The 20,100-nt window shown below is 37.8% G+C and overlaps 2 protein-coding genes across 2 annotated transcripts; both read right to left on the reverse strand.

The window, feature by feature from the left end:
• Positions 1-15,888: 15,888 nt before the first annotated feature.
• On the reverse strand, positions 15,889-19,045 carry LOC145268606 (uncharacterized). Its single transcript, XM_080124056.1, has 3 exons — positions 18,916-19,045; positions 17,060-18,047; positions 15,889-16,552 (listed from the first exon to the last, which is right to left on the reverse strand). Exons 1-3 carry the CDS (start codon positions 19,043-19,045, stop codon positions 15,889-15,891), a joined length of 1,782 nt encoding a protein of 593 aa, XP_079980182.1.
• On the reverse strand, positions 19,045-19,812 carry LOC145268607 (uncharacterized). The gene has a single exon (XM_080124058.1). It carries the CDS (start codon positions 19,810-19,812, stop codon positions 19,045-19,047), a length of 768 nt encoding a protein of 255 aa, XP_079980184.1.
• Positions 19,813-20,100: the final 288 nt, after the last annotated feature.

Below are 20,100 nucleotides of genomic sequence, written 5' to 3' on the forward strand. Positions count from 1 at the left end.
ATGGACAGTGCCACAAAAAGAACTTGACTGAACAATAAGTCTTAAAAATTTAAAAAAAAAAAAAAAAAAACAAGGAAAAAATACGATTACAAAAAATAAAAAATAAAAAAAAACTTGTACTTACACCTAACAATTATACGGTTAAAAAATCTTTTCTTGGAGAAAAAAAACAAAAAAAAAAACAAACAAAACATTCTGTTGATAAATATTTTGAAAAAAAAAGAAAGAAATTAAATATTAAAATGAAATAAACATATTTTCATTTTTCAAAGCAGTTTTTTTTTTGTTATTTTTAATTATTTGCATTTGTATTTTTTCCGTTTTTTTTTTTTTAAATTTCCCCCTAAAACAATAATTATATAAAAAATAAAAATAGAAAAAATACAGTTTACAAGAATCAATAAATGACAATTTATGTTTAAAAACAATAATTATATAAAAAATAAAAATAGAAAAAATACAGTTTACAAGAATCAATAAATGACAATTTATATTTAAAAACAATAATTACTATAAAAAATACGGTACTCTTGCATAATTTGACCCGAATTCTCGTGAATTCCCGTCAAGCATGGATTGGTTGAGACCGGCAATCATCTGTGTCAGCCGAGCGTTGTTCAAATGTTGAATAGCTAACTCTACTTTTTATTTTATTCATTTAATTTTTTTTTTTGTTATGTTTTTGGTAATTTTTAAGGTGATATTAAGGTGGGTGGGTGACATTTTATTTTTTGATTGGTTACTTATTTATTATTATTTTTTTTTTAATTGAATTTTTGGGAGTTTGATTAGCCAAAGAAAAAGCGCTATCTAAATGGAAGCAGACGACATTCGAATTGGAAGAAAGCGACTAAACTAACAAAAAAAAAAAAAAAGGAAAAGCTGACAAACAAATATATTTTCAAACTCGCGAAACAGAAAAATGACAGGCAAGAAAATAAATCTATCAAATGCCCCCCCCCAAAAAAGGAGGTGCAGCATTGCAACAATTGTAAACATAAATCGTGTGTAACAGATGGTTTCTCCTGGAGATGTACAAATGGACAGTGCTACCAAAAGAACTTGACTGAACAACAAGTCTTGAAAAAAAAAAAAAAAAAAAAAAAACAAGAAAAAAAATTCGGTTACAAAAAAGAAAAGAAAACAAAACAAACAAACAAACAAACAAACAAAAACGTGTACTTACACCTAGCAATTATACGGTTAAAAATCTTTTCTTGGAGAAAAAAAACAAAAAAACTTTCTGTTGATAAATATTTTACAAAAAATAAATAAATAAATAAAATACTAAAATGAAATAAACATATTTTCATTTTTCAAGGTAGGTTTTTTTGTTATTTTTCATTATTTGCATTTGTATTTTTTCCGGTTTTTTTTTTTTTCATTAGTCTGCATCTGTTACGACGCTCGACTGACACCGATAATTGCCGGTCTTGCCCAATTCATGCTTGACGGGAATTCACGAGAATTCGGGTCAAATTATGCAAGACTGTCCAAAATACTATTAGAAACTCGCTCAATACCGTAGCATAGGCTTACATTTATTTGGTAGGTTGTTAACGGTATTTTGTATAGTTTTTTATTTTTAACTCATTTTCCCAAATTACCGTATTCAACAGAGAGTCCAGTGCCATTTTTAATTTTTCAATATATCGGTAAACACTGTATGTTTTTCGAGCTGAATAAACACGTTACATTAAATAAAAACAATAAAAAAGTATCCAATTAGGTAGAAAAGTAACTTATCTTGCCTTTGATAACATTTGTTATATATTTGTTTTTTTTGACAATTTTTTTGAATCTATGTGTATAGTAAAACAAACCCAAGCATACTTTACAAGAACCAATAAATGATAATTTATATTAAAAAAAAAATAAAAACAGTAATTATATAAAAAAAGTAAAATTAGAAAAACACACTTTACAAGACTCATCATCATTAAGTGGTGTCCTGCCTGGTACAGGCATTGATGGTTATGGTTCGCCATCTATCTCTCTTCCTCGAACTAATCTGCTTTTTCTGTAGAACCTCATTTGTTTTTTTTTGTACTGTTCTTATTAGAGACCTTTGTGTGTTTGCCATTTCTAATACCTCTTGGTTTGTTTTCTTTTCTGTCTTCAAAATTCTCTTCAGGAACCAAATTTCAGTTGCCTCTAGTCTCTTCCTTGTGTTGTTGATAATTGTCCAGTACTCACAACTGTATAAAAGAACAGACCATACATACGTTCGGAGTATTCAAAGTATTTTTATGTTTTTGTTGCTCATGACTGATGAAAATCTCTTGAAGGCAACTGTGGCTGCAGCTATGCTACTGTGTATTTCAGTAAGGCACCTTCCATCAGATGTGATCCAGTAGCCTAAATATTTGAATTTATTAACTTGTTTAACCGGTACATTGCAACATTGTAGCTTGCATGTTGGATTCTGCCATGCTTACCGTTTTTGAGATGTTTAAAGCAATTCCTTTGCTTTCACTTGCTCCCACCACAGTATCCAGCATGTATTGAGGGTCTCTTTGGATTGTGCTATTAACACAGTGTCGTCTGCACACCTTAGATGGTTAATGTTGTGTCCACCCAAACTTATTCCTTTTTTTCTCTCAGTATGTTTTCGTTATAGAGGTTGAATAAATCTGGTGATAAAACACACACTTGGTGGACTCCTCTTCTTACTAATGTGTCGTCTATTCTAACTGTTGCCTTTTGTCGCCAATCAAGGTTACTCAGAATTCTAAGGCCTTTGCCATCAATGTCTAGTTTATTAAGCATTTTGAATACGTCTTTGTGTCTTATTTTATCAAAGACTTTTGAGAAGTCGATAAAATACATGGTCTTTCTGCATCTCTATACATGTTTCTGTCAGTATTTTCAATATGAATGTGGCATTTGTTGTTAACTTGTTTGCGACAAATCCAAATTTCACTTCTGATATTTCAGATCATATTTTGTTTTGCAGTCTCATCATTAGTATTTTCAGTAGGAGCTTCAATGTATGACTCATAAGGTTAATCGTTTTGTGACATTCACAGTCGGTTGTTCCAGGTTTCTTGGAGAGCATGATGAATGTGGAGATAAGCATATCTGCTGGAATCTTTCCAATGTCATAAATGTTATTGAGAAGAACAAATAGCTTATTAATGCCTATTTTATCAAGTGTTTCATACGTTTGCACTGGTATAGAGTCTGGACCGACAGCCTTTTTTTCATGAATTTCTCTAATGGCATTTTCAACTTCTGCCTCTAAGATCGGTGGTTTGGTAATCTCGGGCTGATTTCTTCTGTTATCATAAAAGAGGTTTTCAATATTGTTACAAATATGTGGAAAAACAATATTTATTGTTACAAATATGTGGAAAAACTCCCGGAAAACAAGTAGCGTTACCCACAGCTTAGGGCATAGTCCAGACAGTAAGCTATATCGACCCCCTGACATCAGAAACAGATCCCCAAACAACTTGATCCGACCACCCACCTATCAAATGACAAAGACACATAGGCCTGTAACGTGCTATTATTGCAGGAAGGTTGGACATATTGCAATGAACTGCCCCGCAAGGGAAAATGTGAACTCGATGAAAAGACCACTTGGTAAACCGCAAGGCTTTATCACCACCTACCAACCCCCTGCAGAGAACGACAGCGATAAAATCAGGGAGGAGTTCCAACCATTTGTGTCGGATGGTCTGATATATCCGATAATTGACCACACGAATTGGCGGAAAGTAAAAATCCTTCGCGACACTGGAGCAACCTAATCGCTGGTTTTAAAACAGAGTATGCCATGCGAGTCACAGACGGCGACAAGAGAATCCGTCATAATTCGCGGAATTGGGGGAAGGTATATTAACATACCGATCCACCGAATCTCTCTTGATTCGAACATAGTACGTGGTCTGGTGGAAGTAGGCGTAGTCAATAGCCTACCCATGAAGGGTATCTCGATGTTACTCGGGAATGATCTAGCCGGCGAAAGAGTTGTTCCCCACCCGAGAGTGATGGTGGAGCCAAACACTTCAGAAAACACTGAGATGATAGAGGAACAACACCCCGGCAGCTTCCCAGTGTGTGCGGTAACCTGTGCCCAGTCCGCAAAAAGAACAGCAGAGGAAAGGTTAAAGGCAAAAGATCGGTCCAGGGAAGATGAGGAAATCGACCTATCGAAATCATTCATGAATCTTGAGGGGAGCTCAACTCACCACCCACAGATCCAAATAATACCCATACCAACGAAACCTCCCTACAAGTTCCCGCTTCGCGGCAACTGATCATACAAGAACAGTGGAAGGATGATGGGATTTCCCTCCTCTTCGAAGAAGCACTGCCCAAAGAAGAACTGGAAAAAATACCCTCCGGATATTTTATAAAAAATGGTGTACTGATGAGGAAGTGGAGACCCCCGCAATCCCCAGCTCACGAAGACTGGGCGGTGATATACCAACTAGTGTTACCAAAGGTACGTAGGGCCAAAGTGTTGGACATAGCGCACGAAACCCCCTTGGGAGGCCACTTAGGCGTCCGTAAAACCTATGATAGGATCACCAAACACTTTTACTGGCCTGGAGTCTGCAAAGATGTATCCAACTTTTGCCGAACTTGCCACACCTGCCAGATGGCAGGCAAGCCGAATCAGAAGATACCAATCGCCCCCCTACATCCTATACCCGCGTTTGAAGAACCATTTTGCTGCGTTTTAATCGACTGCGTGGGTCCACTTCCTAAGACCAAACGAGGAAATCAGTATCCTCTGCGCATCTACCAGATTTCCAGAAGCAGTCCCGCTCAGGAACATATCTGCTGAGAAAATCACAAGGGCTCTTCTCAACTTCTTCTCCATGGTCGGACTACCGAGGGTAATACAGTCTGATCAAGGATCGAATTTCATGTCCAGGATGTTTCAACAGTCCATGAGTGTGCGGGGCGTACAAACCGTAAAGTCAAGCGCATACCAGTCCCAAGGTGCCCTAGAGAGATTTCACTCTACACTGAAAACCATGATCCGGACCTATTGCCTTAGTCACCAGAAAGATTGGGATGAGGGTATTCCCTTTTTGATGTTTGCAGCGCGAGACGCCACACAGGAGTCTCTAGGATTCAGCCCGTTCAAACTAATATTTGGCCACTCAGTACGTGGACCCCTAGCATTGTTAAAAGAAAAATGGCTGCAGGAAGGAGTCACCTGTGAACCCATACTGGAGTATGTGTCAAGGTTCAGAAACCGACTATATGAAACCAGCCGGCTGGCACGTGAAAGATTACGAACAGCTCAAGCCAGAATGAAACAACATTATGACCAAAATACTACTCCCAGGACTTTCAAAGTCGGAGACAATGTGCTTGTTTTGTTACCATTATCTGGTCATCCACTTAAGGCTCGGTTCCACGGCCCCTACACCATTGCTCGGAAGGTCAGTGAACTAAACTATATAATAAATACTCCTGATCGTAGAAAGGCGACACAGATGTGCCATATCAATATGCTCAAACCGTATTTTGAAAGGGATAAAATAAACCTTATTGTAGTCACAACTCCACCTGCTTCCATAAAAGGACCCGAGAAGGAGAGTGAAAGGATCCCGGGGAAAGACAACCACCCTCCGAGGCTATCAAACTCAGAGATATTAGCCAATCTTACACCCGTACTATCTCATTTAACAAATAGCGAAAGAAACGATATGACCATCCTCATTCGGAGCTATAGCGATTTCTTTCCCGACGTTCCTAAACAAACGAACATCGTGCAACATGATGTGGAAATCGAAAAGGTCACCCCCATTAAGCAACACCCATATCGTGTAAACTTCAATATCACACGAAAACGTGTGGGACTGGACAAAATAAGTATGAAAAAAAAAAAAAAAAATCTTTGGAAAAGATTTTCTTTTTTTTCTAATATGGGGGTGGTGTTACAAATATGTGGAAAAAATATATAATTTGAGACAATAATTACTTTTGATATTATAAAAAAAAAAGGTCGAGAGAGAAAATTCTGTTTTATCGCGCTTTATATTGTCGTCTGCTCTCAGTGAATTTGTAAACATCCGGAAAAAGAGAGAGAGAGAACATACGAAAATACAGCGAGGGGACGCCTATAAACTGTAAAGAAAGAGAGAGGGGGAGAGAGAAGATATGAAACTAGAGAGAGGGAAAGCTGCAGGCATCCGCCTCGCGTATTATTGAGCGAGTGACACGAGAGAGATGCAGGTACATACAGTGAGAGAGGGGGCGCCAAAGAGAGAGAGAAAGGTATACCATTAGAGAGAGGGAAAGGAGCGGCGCAGGGTGGCGAGAGAGTTACGATATAGCAGCCGAGGAGGAAGGTCAGGGAAGCGACATTGTTGGCGATGGTGACGGCGTTTGTGGTGCTGATGACGGCGAAGAAATGAACGATATATTTTGACGACAGAGAAAACGAAAAAAGGCGATAATGAGGAAGGACGATGTATCCCATGGACGAAGGAATGAAATTGTTTCAAAAGAAAGGAATGCGATAGAAATATTTAAAACCCGGCGCTGAGTGAGTCGATTTTTATTTTTCTCTCTCTATATCTCTCTCTCATATATGAAAACGACTATAAAAACAAAAACACAAAAAGGGCATCCTTCCATTTTGGAGTTAAAAGCAGACGACAGGGTGTGAACTGTTTATTTCTTTTGCGCGGAAATTCTCTCTCGAATCTATTTCAAGTTTGTTTGTTCATCCAGTTACACATTCTCTTTTACTTTCGTTACAATATATTTTTATATATGTAAATAAAATTGTGTTAATTTTTCCATTGGCCTCGGTATTCTTACTTGGATGTGTTTTTCATGTCTTGTGTTTATAAATGTCTTTCGAGAAAATGGATATATCCCTCCCGTATCTAAAAACCCGGGAAAACTAATTTCTTTTAAATAATTTTTTTTATATTTTGTGTTACGACTTTTACCCCTAGACATTCCGGGTCGTAACAATATGTTCTGCCTATCTGTTCAGTATGTCTGTTTTATCCATCAAGAATAAATAATAAAAAGCAATCATATAAAACAAAATCTTATGCAAATAAAGTTGGAGGGTTTTTTCTTTTTGCTGTTCATCAGGAACATGCTGAAACAAGAGACGTGTTATATGATAAACACACACAAAATAACGAATTTAGAAGGCATACATTCACAAAAAAGATATTTTATATATGTTTACGAATGGAAGATGTGAACAATAGAATGTTCGTGGATATTTTTAGAGCCCTTGTAAACGAAGGGAATTCACTGGCTGTGATAGAAATTTCTTCAACAGAGGTAAAGAATTCTGAAGACACGAAATTCGCAAACCAGAAATATTTATATTTCTTGATTCAATTGTGTTGCAGAAAACATTGCGTTTTTAGTTAGTAGTGGACCTGTTAGTAATCCTTCCTGACTAAGGCATGTCAAGAAGTCAAGAAAGTTGTAAAGTTCAATAAAGTTTATGAAAGGAAGAATACGTTGTGATCAGTTCTTCCTCTTACAAAGTTCCCAATTAGGAAAAATAATTGAAGATCCAATTTAAGGGGTTTAAACCATAGCGGTATGAGTTCCCTTAAAATAGCTTCTAGTGAATGAATAGGCAGGAAAACCTTTCCAATGGATTCTCATAGAGACGTGCCTGAACACATCTCCACATAAAATTCCAACCGAAATTAAATCTGGTGTGTCTTTTTGCATCTGTGCAAATGAAACTTCCAGACAAACTCAGTTCCCATCAGCCTTTGTTATAAAACGTCCGGAAGTGCTTCTGAAAATGTGAATTTTAACAATAGCGAAGAAATCAGAGTTTGGCAGTTTGAGGGCTATGTGTTACACAGGTCAAAAAATCATAATAAAGACTTCTCCGCTTAATGATACAAACTATATTTCATTAAAAGTTCTTTAGTGTTTTTATATTAGAAAGAAAGTTCACTGAGAAAAGTTGTGAATATTTCCATGAATAAATCGGTTTCAAGTAATCAGACGACAATGAAGAAATTCGAGGAGTCTGTGTGTGTGTGTGTGTGTGTGTGTGTGTGTGTGTGTGTGTGTGTGTGTGTGTGTGTGTGTGTGTGTGTGGCTCAACTGGTTTATCCAAGAAAAATCTGGCTTTTTAAAGATAAAGGTGGCTCCCAGAAAACTCTGGTTGGTTCAAAATATAAATGTTTGCGCAGACAATGTGTATAGAAACGATTTTAAACATCATTATTTTGGAGATCGAGGTGTAAAGATTTGTGGCCACAGATTTTATTGAGCAAAATAAAATTGACTGACCGGTTCTTGTTAGATCACCACAGTTAAGCAATATTGAATCTGGTCAGTACTAGATGGGTGGCATATTTCCCCAAAACTTGAGGGAGGGGAGACTAAAACTTGCTGCTATTGTTTCAAATGATCTGAAATAATGGCAAGGGGAGACTTGATTCCAAATATTTCTCATATGCTCAGCTACTAGATGTAAAGGGGTGGTAATGTAGGCTATATTTACATAGTGAAAATTCAGATTTTTCCAAATTTTGTGAAATTTGAACAATAAATATTAGACATCAAAGCCTGTATTTAAGACATCTGTTCATATGATTCATATTTAAGACATCTGTTCATATGATTCATATTTAAGACATCTGTTCATATGATTCATATTTAAGACATCTGTTCATATGATTCATATTTAAGACATCTGTTCATATGATTCATATTTAAGACATCTGTTCATATGATTCATATTTAAGACATTTGTTCATATGATTCATATTTAAGACATCTGTTCATATGATTCTCATAGGGTTTATCTACATGCAACACATATCTTCAACCCTCACTGACCAGGTTTCACTTCAATACATCATCACACTCACTGACTCTTCCCTTCATCAACACTAGTAATGCTTTGCTGGTGAAAAATGGCAAAAATTTTACCTGAACTTACTTCATGCACTGCTAATTCTATCTTTCACACTAGAACCTACTCCATCCTGTACCTCAATGGTATGACGAAGGTAACAAAATGTTTGAACAACTTCAATGGTATGACGAAGGTAACAAAATTTTTAAACAACTTCAATGGTATAATGAAGGTAACAAATTTTTTGAACAACTTCAATGATATGACGAAGGTAACAAAATTTTTGAACAACTTCAATGGTATGACGAAAGTAACAAAATTATTGAACAACTTCAATGGTATGACGAAGGTAACAAAATTTTTAAACAACTTCAATGGTATAATGAAGGTAACAAATTTTTTGAACAACTTCAATGATATGACGAAAGTAACAAAATTATTGAACAACTTCAATGGTATGACGAAGGTAACAAAATTTTTAAACAACTTCAATGGTATAATGAAGGTAACAAATTTTTTGAACAACTTCAATGATATGACGAAGGTAACAAAATTATTGAACAACTTCAATGATATGACGAAGGTAACAAAATTTTTGAACAACTTCAATGGTATAATGAAGGTAACAAAATTTTTGAACAACTTCAATGGTATGACGAAGGTAACAAAATTTTTGAACAACTTCAGTGGTATAATGAAGGTAACAAAATTTTTGAACAACTTAAATGGTATAATGAAGGAAACAAATTTTTTGAACAACTTCAATGGTATGACGAAAGTAACAAAAGTTTTGAACAACTTCAATGATATGACGAAGGTAACAAATTTTTTGGACAACTTCAATGGTATGACGAAGGTAACAAATTTTTTAAACAACTTCAATGATATGACGAAGGTAACAAATTTTTTGAACAACTTCAATGATATGACGAAGGTAACAAAATTTTTGAACAACTTCAATGATATGACGAAGGTAACAAATTTTTTGAACAACTTCAATGGTATGACGAAAGTAACAAAAGTTTTGAACAACTTCAATGATATGACGAAGGTAACAAATTATTTGAACAACTTCAATGATATGACGAAAGTAACAAAAGTTTTGAACAACTTCAATGATATGACGAAAGTAACAAAAGTTTTGAACAACTTCAATGATATGACGAAGGTAACAAATTTTTTGAACAACTTCAATGGTATGACGAAGGTAACAAATTTTTGAACAACTTCAATGATATGACGGAGGTAACAAAATTTTTGAACAACCTCAATGGTATAATGAAGGTAACAAATTTTTTGAACAACTTCAATGATATGACGAAGGTAACAAAATTTTTGAACAACTTCAATGGTATAATGAAGATAACAAATTTTTTGAACAACTTCAATGGTATGACGAAGATAACAAAATTTTTGAACAACTCCAATGGTATATTGAAGGTAACAGTTTTTTTGAACAACTTCAATGATATGACGAAGGTAACAAAATTTTTGAACAACCTCAATGGTATAATAAAGGTAACAAATTTTTTGAACAACTTCAATGGTATGACGAAGGTAACAAAATTTTTGAACAACTTCAATGGTATGACGAAGGTAACAAATTTTTTGAACAACTTCAATGGTATGACGAAGGTAACAATTTTTTTGAACAACATCAATGGTATGACGAAGGTAAAAAATTTTTTGAACAACTTCAATGGTATGACGAAGGTAACAAAGTTTTTGAACAACTTCAGTGGTATGACGAAGGTAACAAAATTTTTCGAACAACTTCAATGGTATGACGAAGGTAACAATTTTTTTGAACAACTTCAATAGTATGACGAAGGTAACAAATTCTTTGAACAACTTAAATGGTATGACAAATGTAACAAAATTTTTGAACCACCTGAATGGTATGACGAAGGTAACAAATTTTTTGAGCAACTTCAATGGTATGACGAAGGTAACAAAATTTTTTGAACATCTTCAATGGTGTGACGAAAGTAACAATTTTTTTTAATCACTTCAATGGTATGACGATGATAACAAATTTTTGAGCAACTTCAATAACTTTGTCCTCCATATCTCAGCTCACATTTTTTCTTATTGTCTTTCATTTCTTGCATACAAACTGGTTGTCCTCTCTCAAGCCTACCTGTAATTCCATTGCATTGTGTATCCAATGCTTACAAGTCGTTACAACTGACTCCGTTACTACAAACTGAGCATGGGAATTTTACCTTTCCAAAGGATTTCTAATACTGCACCCCTTTAAGATCAATGAGAAATTGATAACGGGTAATAAGCCCAAATGAAATTCAATTGTATCTAGAAAAACATAAGAAACTTCATACATTATTCAGTATATGAAAGGATTTCTTCGTGGAGAGAAAATTGGTATGAAGAACGACAGGAGAAGAAGGAGAGAGAGAGAGAGAGAGAGAGAGCAAGAGCGAGAGCGAGAGAGGGTATTTATCTTCTATTCTTCTATCTATCTGATTTATTAATATATGAAATAATATTAGCCCCTCAACGTACATATCCCCAACAAACCCGCTATGCAGAAGTTTAAATGTAACATAAACAAATATCTTGTTAATCTTTCCTAGACATGGCCCCAAATCGTAGGATCTTACGTTCACGTGGTGATATGCTTTGTAAGGGGTGAACATGAGTAAAAAAATATATTTTTAAATAGCTTTGATTCTGACTATCCAACTTTCATTATTTTTATGTGCAATAGGTTAATGTACTTCGATGTGATTTATTTTTAATTCTTAATTTGATTTAACAGTTTACGACTATATATAAATTCTTGAATAGTCACCTTAAAAGAAAAATCAGCTAAGGGAAATAACTCTTTCCTTAGAATTATCGTTCCTTAGTCGTTTTTAATTTTTTCATTCATGGTTTACTTTACATTTTGTCATTTTTTTTCTTTATAAATAAAACCAAAAATTAATTTATAATTTAGACACTGATTAATTATTCACTTAATTTTTTTTCTGCGTTTTAATTTGTTCTTATTAAGTCAAAACCAGGTGCACTTTTAACTTAGATGCTGACCAAAACAATTTATTTTTCATATTTACACCGAAGGATAGTTTGTTATTGATGATAGATGTCCACAGATTAAGGGAGCGGTCAGTCTGACATTATACTTTTGCTTACCGTTCATTGTTTCACTGGCGGTGTTCTCTTTTCCAGTACCCTAGTTAATAACAGTCTGAGACGGGTTATTACACTTTCATTGGGTTTAGTACATCACATTCTTTCAATATCATGTAGAATATATATATGTTTGATGTTAATACCCTTGTGTAATATAATTGTTTATTTGTGTAATGCAATACTTTTGTGTGTAATATTACAGTGCTTAGTCTTCTAAGCTGTGGAATCAGATTATCTTAAAAGGTGCACAGAGTGTTTGACCTGTGTTGTTCGTAAGTGAGTTTGAGTTGTCTGTGTGTTGTGTTCACAATGTATCTGGAGAGGAGTAAATGATTGTTTCGTTGTCAGTGGGAGTTTTGGGTCGATTTCAGCATACGTGAGTCTTGGGAATCTTGGGAAGAAGACACTGTTCCTTGTGATTTTGCCTGTCAGTGACCTAGATTTCATTTTTTTTTTTTTTTGTACAGCTCTTGTTGGTGATGGACTGTAAAGAATTGAGGATTTTAAAATTTTGGTATCCTTTACAATGGCAGCATCTTGGCATCATGAAGGTGGTTGGGTGGAGCATAACATTTTTGGTTTGAGTATTGCTTCATGCCATCTTTAGTATGGGTGTGGTGCTGTTTGATGTGCAAGTAATTTCATGAATATCTGATTAAATGTAGTCTGATTCTGTTCAAAGAAGGCAAATGCAGGTTAGATGCTAATTGTGGAGGAGAGTTTTTTTTGGTAATCCAAGAGAAGCTTATTTACTGTTAGTTGCTCAAACACTGTATATACACAGGATTAGTGTTGAGTGGCCTTGGTTGCTATGTGTCTTTCCTATGCAAAAACTTGATTAATATTATGCTGTTTGGATGTATATGTATCAAGGACAACCTGGATTTTCTTTTTTGTCGAAGAAAGATCTATCGGGTTGACAAGAACGTTTTTGCGGTTTGTAATTTTTAAATTCAGATGAACATATCTCACTTCAAACATTTATTGATCGAAATAAAATAAAATAAGCATCATTAGAATCAACACACTTTTGCCAAATGCAAAACAAAAATGTATTGATGCTGGTAACGTAAAAATCTTGCGTTCTTGTGACCATGAAGTCGCTGAAGGCATTTTTGATATTGCTTAGGATTTTGAAGCATTTCTCATGTAGAAAGTTATCGAAATGCTTGAAAAAGTTGGTAGGTAAGAGGTCTGGAGAGTATGATGGATGAAGCAGAGTTTTGTAGCTCAATTTGTTCAACTTCTGCAAGGTTGGTTTAGTTTAGCAATGTGCGGTCAAGCATTGTCATGAAGGAAAATTGGGCTTTTTCTGTTGACTAATGCGAGGTGTTTGTCCCAGTTTCTCATGCATTTCATTCATTTTTATTTTTATAGGGAAGTCACCACATATCAAGGCCCAGAGGCCACTCGGGGATTTTGTCTGCATTCAAAAAACTGTAACTGATGAGACCGGTTACAGACCACCAAACAGTCAGCATGACCTTCTTTTGGTGCCACTCTGGCTTTGGAAAGTATCATGGAGTTTTGTCAGCATCTAACGACTGAGCTGAGGAGTGCCCGTTGTTGTAACAAATCCACTTTTCATCGCAAGTAATAACAAGGTTGAGAAACAGTTCTTTTTTGTTGCATAAAAAAATGTGAAGATGACACTTCATAACAATGTTTCTTTGGGTTGTTGTTCGATTCGTGAGGCACCCGTTTATCATTTTTGTTTTGTCTTTCCTATCTCCCTCCAAAAGTTATAAATCATTGTATATGGTACATCTTATTCAGAATTGTTGAACAGTTTTGCATAGATTCACTTCGACTAACGCTCTTAATTGATCTTGTCAACATCTGATGGCCGACCATTACACTCATCATCTTCAAGACTCGCATCACTGCCACAAAATTTCTTAAACTACCGTTGTGCTGTGTGTTTAGTAGTGGTTCCTGGACCAAACGCTTCGTTGATATCGCGAGCTGTTTCAGCAACTTTTTGGCCTAGCTTGAATTGAAATAAGACAATTGGGCAAATTTGCTTTTTTTTATATCTTGTATTCTATGTTCTGAAAAGAAGACATAATTGTTTTAAAACAATGTTAATTTAAACGATTAGATAGAGTGAAAAACGTTCTTTAAAAATAATATATAAAGTAAAGTAACGAAAACTTATTTGAAAATGCATCATTTGAAATTAAAATTAAAAATTCCTCAAGAACTTTTCTGTCAACCTACATGCATGTTTATTGCATTTTCACCTCAAACAAGGCACAGTGCCACTTTGATGTAGGGGGCTAATATCTGGGTTATGATTTGGAGGAATACTATGTAGGGAGTTGAGCAGCCAGATGTCTGTTTACATTACACTTGAACTTTTGCATATCAGTACAGTCGGGGAAATAGGGACCTGGAAGGGAATTCCAAAATCTATCAGTCCTAGGGAAGAAATTATTTGAGTAGAAAAATTTAAAGCATCTGGGGATCTCTACTGAGTTGGAGTGGGATTTTGCAGCTTGTCAGGTTTGTCGAGCATATTTATGTCGAGGGGGTTCTAGGGCTTTTAGTTCGTTAGAGTACCTACTATTAAAATACTTATAAAACAGACAGAGGGATGGAACATTTCGTCGATAGTATAGAAGTTGAAGCCTAGCTGACAGTGTGGGACCTATTAGGTTGGCGACTCTCTTTTGAACCCTATCTAACAGGGAGAGACTACTAGCAGATGCACCAGCCCAAATGTGGCAACTATACTCCATACATGTGCGAATGGTAGCCTTGTAGGGGTGCAGGATACTCTCAGGCATAATTAACTTTCTAGCACAGCAGAGAGAGCCCACCTTCTTTGCAGCAACCTTGGCAATGCCCTCAATGTAGTATCTATTCCAACTTATGCTTCCTGTAAACGTTAAGCCAATGAGTTTAAACAAAGTACATTCAGGTAATGTGTCATTAGCCATAGCTATTGGTGGTTGAGAAAGTTTTTTCTAATTATTACAGGAAGGATGCTTAGTCTTGATAGCATTGAATCTTACCATCCATTTTTGTCCACATTCCGCTACAGACTAAAAGCCTTGGATACATGTTCATTTGTTTTCCCCTCGTGTCTGTTATAGAGTATGGTGTTGTCAGCAAATATACCCATCTCAGAGACAATTTTAACAGGGGGGTCATTTATGAATATCAGGAAAAATAAAGGCCCAAGGATTGACTCCTGGGGCACACCCACATTTATATCACATTGTTTTGATGCATGACTATTGAGGACAGCCTGAATTTTTCTCTTATTTAAGAAGGATTTAATTATGTTAAGTATTTATTCAGTAATACCGTTGAAGCGAGGTGCTCGCTGGGCAAAACAACAAACAGCTCACTTAAAATTAATTTTTCAAAACATTAATAAGAAAACAAATATTTAGAAAAATTAATTAAAAACAAATAATCAGACTTGGCTTGTTATAAGAGGTGTAAATTTATTTGCCCTGGTGTATCACACTCGTGTTTATTTTGAGTCCAAAAAAAAAGAAGAAGAAATCCTTCCCGACTGGTCAAATGTTTTTGGCATTAAGTTGGAAAGAAACGATAAATTAATTTTCTTTAGAAAAGCCGTTCGGGTAAGGAGCGGAGTGAATAGATAAGAAGAATGTTTTTCTTTTTTTTGTGTGGTTTCACCATTGGAACCGGCACAGGGTGTGTCACGCCCGAGCGACAGAGCATGGCAGTGAGGCGTCTTACTCCTCTGGTGTTCGTGAGCAAAAAGAGAGCGAGAGACTCCTCGAATTTAGCGCCACAGCTTTTTTTTGTCTTTTTTTGGAGCTCTCTGGAAACGGTGAATGTTCAATGTCACTGTCAGAATTAGGTCCGGGGTAGACGCTACATACCCCCCTACTAGACAGTATGTCGAACAAAAGAAAGTGGAAAAGTCACTGGGTATACACAGCAAATCGGTGAGGACGTTGCACTGATCTGCCCGATCTGGTAGAAGTTGTAATTACTGGTGAATTGAAGTTTCCGTTCTGAACTGCAGTGTTTTGTGTCCATTTGCATGCTAGCACATCGACATCCAGAATAGCTTTCTTCAGGCGATCAACACTGACTGAATCTCGTCTTCCGTCAATGTCGATAACGAAGAACTTTGAGTAGCGTTTCAATACCTTAAAGGGACCGGAATACGGTGTTTGCAGTCGAGCTGTGCCTCCATTGCTCCGAACAAACACATGAGTCCACGATTGTATGTCTTTGGGGACGTGAGTGCGTGTGTTCTGTGTTCTCGGGGCAATGTTAAAAGGTTTTGCCAAGTATTCCCTCACACGAGAGGTATAACTTGTTGGGTCAGGCATGCGTGTAGGAGTGGTCAGTGCGACCATCTGTCCAGGGAGAGTCAGCGTTGTTCCGTAAATCATTTCGGCAGGCATAAAGCCAATATCTGCTTTTATGGTGGATCTGATGCCTAATAGAATGAAGGGGAGGTACTCTGTCCACCTGTTAGGGTCGGAATGTGCTCTAATAGCTGCTTTCAACTGACGGTGCAGACGCTCGATCATACTGTTTACCGTCGGGTGGTACGAGGTAGTCCTTATGTGTTTGCTTCGCAGTAGGCGAGACAACTCAGAAAAAAGATAGGAATCGAATTGTCTGCCCCTATCGGTTGTGATGGTGTGAAGCACACCATAACGCGATATCCAATGTGTAACCAGGGCTCGGGCAACAGTTTCTGCAGAAATATCTGCGATGGGGATGGCTTCAGGCCATCTAGAGAATCTGTCGATGCAAGTCAATAAGTATGTACAGTTTCTCGAATGTGGGAGTGGACCCACTAAATCTATGTGAACGTGTTGAAATCGTGCCTCAGGGGTGGCGAAGGTAGCAAGGGGACTTTTAATATGCCTCTGTACTTTCGATTTCTGGCAAGGGACGCAACTCTTGGTTCATTCGCGAACGTCTCGGTTAATGGCTGTCCAGATGAAACGAGAAGTCACCAGCTTCTGCGTGGAACGAATGCCAGGATGTGACAAGTTGTGTACTTGAAAGAAGACAGCTCGCCTATGCTTAAGGGGTACATAGGGGCGTTCATGACCATTTGAAACATCGCACCATATCGTCTCGTTGGAACAAGGTACTGGGACTTGCTTGAAAGTTAGATTTTTGGAGTGACGTAAGCGATTTAGTTCTTCGTCATCCCGTTGGTCGATGGCGATCTGGTGGAGGTCGATTTTGTCAATCGCTTGAATGGCATCGATGTGCATTCTCGACAATGCATCTGCAACTACGTTCTCCTTCCCTCTGATATACTTGATATCCGCAGTAAATTGTGATATGAAATCCAAATAGCGAGCTTCCCTGGGTGAGTGTTTTCCGGGCTTGGCAAGCAAAGCATGCGATAACGGCTTGTGATCCGTAAAAAGCGTGAAAGTGGATTCTTCCAACATGTAACGAAAGTGTTTAACTGCGCAGTATGCGGCCAAAAGTTCCCTGCTGAAAGTGCTGTATTTGGTTTCAGCGTGCTGAAGACGCCTTGAGAAAAAAGCTAGTGGTTGCCAAGTATTATCAACTAATTGTTGCAGTACACCTCCAATGCCAACGTCGGATGCATCGACGGATAAAGCTAGGGGTGCATCTGGACGGGGAAAAACCAACATTGTTGCTTCTGTTAATGCCTGCTTGACCTTATCGAAGAAACATAATTCCGTTTCACTTAATGTAATCGTCTCATTTCTTTTGTTTTTATTTCTGAGTATGTCGGTTAATGGCTGTGCGATTTCAGCACAATGGGGCACGAAACGTCGATAGAAATTAATTAAACCAAGGAACTCTCGAAGTTTATGAAGTGAAGTGGGAGCTTGGTAATCGACTATAGATTGGACTTTCTCTGGAAGGGGACGGATACCTTCTTTGTCGATTAAATGGCCGAGAAACGAAAGTGAAAAAACTCCAAACTCGCATATTTGGGGGTTAATAAGAACGCCATAATCTGTCAATCTGTGAAATAACTGCTGCAGATGCTGTAAGTGTTCACGTTCTGATGCACTTGCCACGAGGAGATCGTCGATATATGCATAGACAAACGGTAGTCCTCGCAAAACTGCGTCAATAAAGCGTTAAAAAGATTGCCCTGCATTACGTAATCCAAAGGGCATGCGTAAGAATTCGAAAAGGCCGAAAGGAGTTGTGATCGCAGTCTTAGAAACATCCTCTGGGTGTACAGGAATCTGGTTGTACGCACAAACAAGGTTGATTTTCGAGAACACTGTTTTTCCGTGAAGCGAGTTAGAAAAGTCTTGTAGATGCGGAATAGGGTAATTGTCCGGAGTAGTGCGACTGTTAAGTGTAATCCCCACAAGGGCGCCATTCTCTGGCTGATTTTTTTGGCACCATGTGGAGTGGCGATGACCAGTTGCTATTAGAGGGTCGAATAATGCCTAAATCCAACATGTGCTGAAATTCTTGTTTAGCCGCCCTTAAACGATCAGGTTTAAGTCCGCGCGGGTGCGCGCTCACAGGCGGTCCCCTTGTTTTGATATGATTAGTGACATCGTGTTTAACTTTGTCACCGTTAAACGTAGGACGAGTTAATTCCGGGAAACCTTGCAGCAAATCTGTATACGGATCCGTGGTGTCTTTACGTATAACTGGGCTGATCTCGGTCGACCCACTGATTATGCGTCCAGTGTTATTATCGATGAGTTTGTCGCGTTTGACATCTACAAGGATGCCGAAATGGTACAGAAAATCCGCCCCTAAAATTGGAACGGATAGCTTTGCGACGATGAAGACCCAACATAGTGCGCGCTGTAATCCAAGATTTAATGTTATCGATGTCTCTCCGTAAGTAGGAATGGAGGAGTGATTCACTGCGTGTAGAAATAAGTTTGATTGAGGACGATTCTCTTTCACGAACTTCTTAGGGATGATACTGACTTCCGCACCGGTATCAACGAAAAATCATATACCAGTGGTTCTATCAGTCACATACAGGGTGCGACGAATGTTGTTCTTGCCAGGAGTGTCTGCCACTCCTACTGCCTGGCCTGGGCGTTTGCCGAGAGACGTTTCTTCGTATATGAACATGGCTGGTGGCATCAGTAAGCTCTTTCACCGAAACGCGCGTGGTACTTGCAGAGCCCACCGCTGTTCTGAGTGCTGCTAAATCGCCGGGGACGGACTCGCTCAGTGGGGTGCTTATGCATTTTTGGTTTGAGCTCGAGGCCACGTAACTGTTCACTCAGGTCGTGAATCATTTGAGCCTGTCGCTCTAGTTCCTCGCGTATATCCGTGGAGGGGTTTGCAACATTAGGCAGGGCATTGTTAGAGCTGTGCGTGTGAACTGGGGCTATGGAAACGGTCACGTCCATAATTTTGTCGGCTAGGTCCGCTAGCTCCTCAGTGGTTGTGGAGTCATTTGAAGAGGCGAGTATCATTTGAATACTCAATGGCAGTCTATTGACGAAAAGTTGTTTAAGTATGTCCGGCGGTAGTGAGTTCTCACCCATCAACAGCTTCATACGTCTGAGTAACTGAGACGGTTTCCGATCTCCGAGTTCTTCTTCTACGAGAAGTTGACGAAGGCATTTCTGCTGTGAATCGGTTGTCCTACGAATCAATTCCGATTTGAAATAATCGTAGCTGATCGATCCAGGGGGTGACACGATCAAGTCGCGAACCTCCGCCATTACTTCATGCGTTAATGCGGCCACCACGTGGTTGAATTTCGTCACATCGCTCAGGAGTCTTTGTGTGTAGAACTGGGCCTCTATGTGTGCGAACCATAATGTTGGATCGTGCGTCCAAAAAGGAGGAATCCTCAAAATAGCCTGAGTAGCCGTCGTTGAAAGCGCCTCACTGTCCATCGTGGGCAATGCGTTGAAGAGAATGATGACCGCAGAAAATCTCAGTGAGATTCTTTACGCCTAGAAAAACCGATGTGCCACTAAGGTCGACATGTACGTCATTCGCTGAGAAATTTCCCTTGTGTGATTACAGGTAATTCATCCTTATTGATAATATCCACAATTCCTTGCGTTTTATGCCAAAGTCTGACGAAAAAAAGGGGTCACCAGTGAAGCGAGGTGCTCGCTGGGCAAAACAACAAACAGCTCACTTAAAATTAATTTTTCAAAAACATTAATAAGAAAACA

This window comes from Euprymna scolopes, chromosome 44, assembly GCF_053919585.1.
Source record: "Euprymna scolopes isolate OS-2025 chromosome 44, ASM5391958v1, whole genome shotgun sequence".
Classification (NCBI taxonomy): Eukaryota; Metazoa; Mollusca; class Cephalopoda; order Sepiida; family Sepiolidae; genus Euprymna; species Euprymna scolopes.

Coding starts and splice junctions, on each gene's coding strand:
- LOC145268606 (XM_080124056.1), bottom strand. CDS start 19,045: ATGCCACCAGCCATGTTCATATACGAAGAAACGTCTCTCGGCAAACGC. Junction 18,048..18,915: donor TGTGACTGATAGAACCACTG/GTATATGATTTT, acceptor TTATTGACGCAG/TTTTGCGAGGACTACCGTTT. Junction 16,553..17,059: donor TGTTCCAACGAGACGATATG/GTGCGATGTTTC, acceptor CCTACTGCGAAG/CAAACACATAAGGACTACCT.
- LOC145268607 (XM_080124058.1), bottom strand. CDS start 19,812: ATGGACAGTGAGGCGCTTTCAACGACGGCTACTCAGGCTATTTTGAGG.